Source organism: Asparagus officinalis, chromosome 7 (assembly GCF_001876935.1).
Source record: "Asparagus officinalis chromosome 7, Aspof.V1, whole genome shotgun sequence".
Lineage (NCBI taxonomy): Eukaryota > Viridiplantae > Streptophyta > Magnoliopsida > Asparagales > Asparagaceae > Asparagus > Asparagus officinalis.
Genome location: NC_033800.1, coordinates 139438160 through 139443784, shown reverse-complemented (window position 1 = coordinate 139443784; position 5625 = coordinate 139438160). Strand labels below are relative to the sequence as shown.

At 33.5% G+C, this 5625-nt stretch overlaps 1 protein-coding gene across 1 annotated transcript; it reads right to left on the bottom strand.

Annotated features, from left to right (window-relative positions):
• Positions 238 to 4764, bottom strand: LOC109850819 (MLO-like protein 5). The gene is given in 11 exon segments (XM_020420882.1): positions 238 to 417; positions 811 to 851; positions 948 to 997; positions 1372 to 1460; positions 1539 to 1613; positions 1892 to 1980; positions 2257 to 2317; positions 2374 to 2511; positions 3535 to 3764; positions 3961 to 4018; positions 4586 to 4764. Coding segments are annotated over 11 exon segments (1140 nt in total). The 5' UTR covers positions 4715 to 4764.

Below are 5625 nucleotides of genomic sequence, written 5' to 3'. Positions count from 1 at the left end.
CATACTGCATGGTGAGAAACAGTTCATATTAACATAAGCAAAAAATAATTAACTAAAAATATTAGTAGAAAGAAACCCTTACCCATATCCAAAAGAAATATGTTATTTGAAATGCATTCTGTATAAAACAAGGGGAAAAAAATACTCATCAGACTTCACAAAAATGATAAACCATAGGAATTCTTGCTACCAACAGAAAGTTATGAGAAGATATCAAATAGGAAAAATGTTTCAGGTTTAAACCTGAAATAATGTAAAATGAATGAGAGACAATATTAGTTGAGGTCGCCGGAACCAAAAATGATTATCACCAAGTTGCACCAGAGGGATTCCTTGAACAACTGCATGCCTCTCTTGAATCTCAATGGCCATCTGTGAGATGATAGCCTGAAGTTTTGTACCAACAGCAAGGATAATCTGCATATCTCAAAGTTAGTAGCCTTAGTCACTTACGAAAAAGGTTATCTAGATTTTTTTGAGGAACAGTTATCTAGATATAAGTACCTCAAATCTTCACTAATTCCGTACTAGTCCTTCAAAAAATTGAAATTGCTCATACATCCCTCAAATCTAAGGGTCTTGTAACTTGATACCTGAATGACCAAAATACCACTAAACTAATACTTTTTTTAAAATAAACAAGAGGGATTTTGCGGGAAACATAAACTGAGGGGTATTTTGGTCGACCAAATTGCAAGACATCTTAGGATACGCAGGGCTTATGAGAAATTTCAAAAGATTTGATGGACTACACGACTAATATCTAATAACCAAAAAAAACCCAGAGTTTAGTGCTTTGATTTTACTTACAATTGGTGGAAGTAGCGTTACCCAAAACAACTCCTGCCATCCTGAGAATTAAGATACCATCGGTATTGAGGATCCTATTTTCTTGAGCTCGTAAAGTGGAGGATAGTTAAAGTGAAATACAAGTACATTTAACTTACCATGAACATTCAGCAGCAAAAAGAGCACAGCAGAAGCCCATAAGACAGGACTGATCAGTCATCAGAAGAAATATAGTCAAAATTAATCAATATCTTTCCTCAAGAAAAAACAAACAAACTACTTTGCACTGAAAATATAATTAAAAGGACAAGCCTCAGTTCAAATGGAAACACATTCAATCAAAAAACCATAAAGGATTTCAGATAAAATGCATTATGAAGAACTTGTTAGCAAATTGTTCGAGTACAGCTACTATGTACCAGTATCATCGATAACTTGATACATCCAGCACAAATAAACTTTTAACATGATGAATATAATAAAACATGTAGAATGATTTCAAAGGATTTCCCATTTTATAATAATAAATAATGGATAAGTATATGAATTTGATATATAAGAAAGAAATAGCCTTCTCATTACCTGATTCCAACAATTAATTTGAAGTCATCTTCCAGCGATCTCATTATATACTTTTGGAAGTTGAACTTGCTTCCAGGAGCCAGATGCATCTGCACAAAATATATAGTCAATAAAAGCACATATAAAAATCCATAAGATGATGAATGCCAATTACGCTTAAAACTCACATTGATGAACCCATGGCGCATCGCTAAGTAATCTGTCTTGCGAACAGACCTAAGGAACTGGCGAAAAAAGCTGACCTGGAAGTAGATAATTTTTTGAAGAATTTAGCTATGTCATTAAACATCAAGAGGTTAATGAAAGTACATTAGGTTCTATCATTTTTTGGGAGCCTTCACAAATTAGAGTTGTGTGTCATATTTTTCTCCATTTTAATGAGGGAGACAGAGATTTTGATGAGGGCAAGTTCTTGTGGCCAAATCATTTAGCTATTTCATAATATTCCAGAAGTATCGGTGTTACTATTGTTATTAGAGCATAAACTACTATTCCGGATCGGATTGAGAAGATTCATTACAATGTATAGAAAGATAGGGACCCTATTCCAGAAACTTGTGTGTTGTTTCACAAAAGACGTCTCATGAGCGAATCTGAATCTCGAAGGATCTGCATGATGTACAAAATAAAAGAATTCAGAAATGAAGAATAGGTCACTACAAGTCCCAAATCTTCATCATAGTTTCTACCCCTTTCTAAAACCTGATAGAAAATTTCTTAATACAGAAACAGATACTAAGGGATATACATTGTAAACACATGTTTGTCGCAATTATGGAGCAATAGAACGAGCAAACATATGTTTAATGTTGCTTGTAAAGTTAATATATTGTAAAATTAAAAAGAAAAATAATTATAAATGAAATGAATATCTAGAAGCAATACCATTAGAGAATTCATAATCTATAGATAGAGTCTCCTTCTCCCACTCCTTCCACCTACGAATCTACATAAAAAAGGAATCCTTAACAAACAAATATTCATGTAAAACTTAACAAGGACATCTAACTTGGTCATACAAACTTAGAAATTAAAGTTTCTGCTTATTAGAGCACTATATACTACATGAAATATTGCCAAGAAAAAAATGAAGATATGCAGTTGATGTAGTCCATTTATTGAAACAAGTGGCACCTTCCCCTGTTTATAGAAGAAGTTTAAGATTTCATTGACTAGTACATAATACGGTTGGACATATAATTTCATGATATATACTTCTTAGACAATATATAATAATATTGCTATTTTTTAAGGTTTTACAATTGACCAAAGTTCCGTACAAAAAAAGAATCAGATATTAAGTAGCTATAGTTACTTAATAGTTAGTATGTCTTCTAGCATTGGAAAGGATAAACATAGATCGTTTTCGCACACAGAGTATCAATAATAATATCTCAACATCATTTTTTGGTACGAGCCAACATATGAATAGTACATACAAAAAAAAGTCTATTATCATGTACTATATACAATTTGAAAAACTTGAATGATTAGATATCCAAGAAATGTATGTGCCAAGTGCCGACTACTGATGAAAGGCTTGTAAATCATTATATGATCATTTCCCTTTAAAGTATTAGTGAAGTTGGCTCCTAAAGTATCAATTTACCTATTTGCCCCTCAAACTATGTTTACGATTTTGGTGTCTCCCAGAACTTATTTACCCTTTAACCCTTTTTATGAAATAAAAATTATTTTTAAATTGCAAAAAATACAAGGAACACAAAAAATACTATCACATCATTATTCTATTAAATATTTCACTTTAGGCTCATAAAATGATACACATTGGAAGCATACACATAGTTTATGAGGAAATATGTAGATTGATACTTTAGGGGGCAACTTGAGAATTCACCAATACTTTATGGAGGAAATGATCATTTTGTCTTATTCCATTATGAAAGCAAACCGTAAGAGGTCAAGTCCATTTTGGGGATTTATATTGACACTGTAAACTAAGAGATATTGCTGGCATTGTCCGAAATCTACAATGATGCACCATGTATTTGAAAACTTCAGTGACATACCTCCACCTTCCTCTAACAGAGCATCACTCTCATACAAGTGATATGTAAATAATCAAACACATTAATACATTTGCTAGTTGATATCATTATGTAATTGCATGAATCATCAAATATACTTATAGGTTCTACTTACCTTTGGACATGAACTTGGTACATCGGCTGCTAAAATCCTACGACCACTAGAGTTTGTAGCTAAATCCCATAGAAGTTTCCTTTTAGGACTCTCATCATGATGATCTTCCTCCATCTTATTCCGGTTACAAGGCAACATGGTATCTGCAACTTTCTCTGGTATGCATATTTTGGCTATGTAACTTTGCCCAAATGTCAGAAGCAAGGAAATAAATCCAAGAACCATCAACTCTGAAAAGGAGGGGGAAAAGAAGAAAATTAGAAAAATTGAATACAAGAACAAAATGGATAGGCCAATTATTAAAGACAAAAACAAAAAAAAAACCCAATTAATAAAAGGTTAGCATACAGACTAAAAATTTGACATGATCCAGCTGAGGACAAATGTCTAATAATGGAAAAAAGGGATTTTTCTGTAAGATCATACCTGCTTTTACTTTCTCAAGTGCTTCATACAGAGCCTTCTTCCTCTTTTCTGTAAACCACTGAAATAAATTAAAAAAAATTGTTACCCCAAAATTATTATTTTTTCCTGAAAGCTATTAATAAAAGGAAATGACAACTTCCGCATCTTAAATGGTGATCAATTAGGATAGAACTTGAGAACTAGAACTCCATTATAAGTAAATAAAAACAAACATAAGAGAGAGCTGGGGAAAAAATTTAAGTGATAAATATAAGAACAAGCACAATGAGATTTCTTTCTGCAAAAAGTCCCCAAGGAATAACATAAAAATCAACAGAAACTAGAGAGAACTTTAAAACCCAAATAGAAGAATATCATTAACACCAAACTGAAGAAATTTCATTAAACTAACCCAAGTAACAAAAATCAAGAAATTACCCAAAACCCCAAAGGAAAAAAAAATGCAAGTTTCCAAATGGCACAACAGAGGAACCACAAATTTCATCTGTATTTTACACTAGCAAGACCAAAACTAACACCAGAACCATTAAGAAAAATACAAAAGATCAAAAACCCATTTCAGAGAACCCAAAAACAAGGTAAAATTTCTCAAAAAATAATTAAAGAAAATTAAAAATTTGGGTACCTGGCCAATGCGATGAAGACCCTTTTCAAGTAAAATTGAGATAATAACTATAATGGCGCAAACTGAGGCAACAGCCCATGTGGGCGTTTGGTCTAGCTCTCTGGAGCTCCCTCCTCCTCCTCCAGCCATTCTCTCTCTCTCTCCCCCCCACTCTCTTTCTCCCTATATAAATAGAGCCCGCTATTTCCCCCCCCCCCCCCCCCCCAGCCATTCTCTCTCTCTCTCCCCCCCACTCTCTTTCTCCCTATATAAATAGAGCCCGCTATTTGGTTGGGAGAAGAGAAGGGGATTTTTGTTTTTGCTACAAGAAGCAGAGGAGAAAATAGGAAATTTTTAGATAAATGAATACCCTTTTTTTTTTTTTTGAAAGAGCTTACTCTCTGTTTTTGTTTACCATATGGCAGGGGTGGCCGGATTTTTGTAAGTTAAATAATGTAAAATAGCGGTAAGAGTTACGGTCGGCAATAAATTCAATGTGTTTTTTTAATTGGTAATGTTGTCTTGAGATCCAATAGTAGGTTAGACCCGTTAACCCGAATTTCTAAAATAGCGGGGGACGGAAAAAGTCTTCCAGTTGCATGGAGATTTTGTTTCTCAAATTGTTTTTTTTGGATAAATTTCTCATAAACCCCTTATCTTTTGGTTATCTTTTGCTCGATTTAACGACAACTGCTCTGGACTTTAAAAATGCCACTTAATCCTCCTAATTTTTCCACTTATCACAAACCATGTATTACTTTTGCAATATTCATGCCACCCCCCCCCCCCCCCCATCCCCCCCCGCCCCAATAAATGTTGAAACTTTGGATATTCTTAAAATAAAAAAAAAGAAAATTTGGGAGATTTCCTGAAATAATGTTGTAAGTTAGGAGGTATTTTGAAATTTTGGGGGTTACACAGTTGGAGGGCCTGTTGAAGTGGTCACATTGAAGAAATTGCAAATGTTCTAGGGTTTTGTGTAGGGGTGTAAAAAAATATCTGTACCAGTGATATATTTGTATTTACACCTTAAAGGATACAGATATAGTTACTATATATTT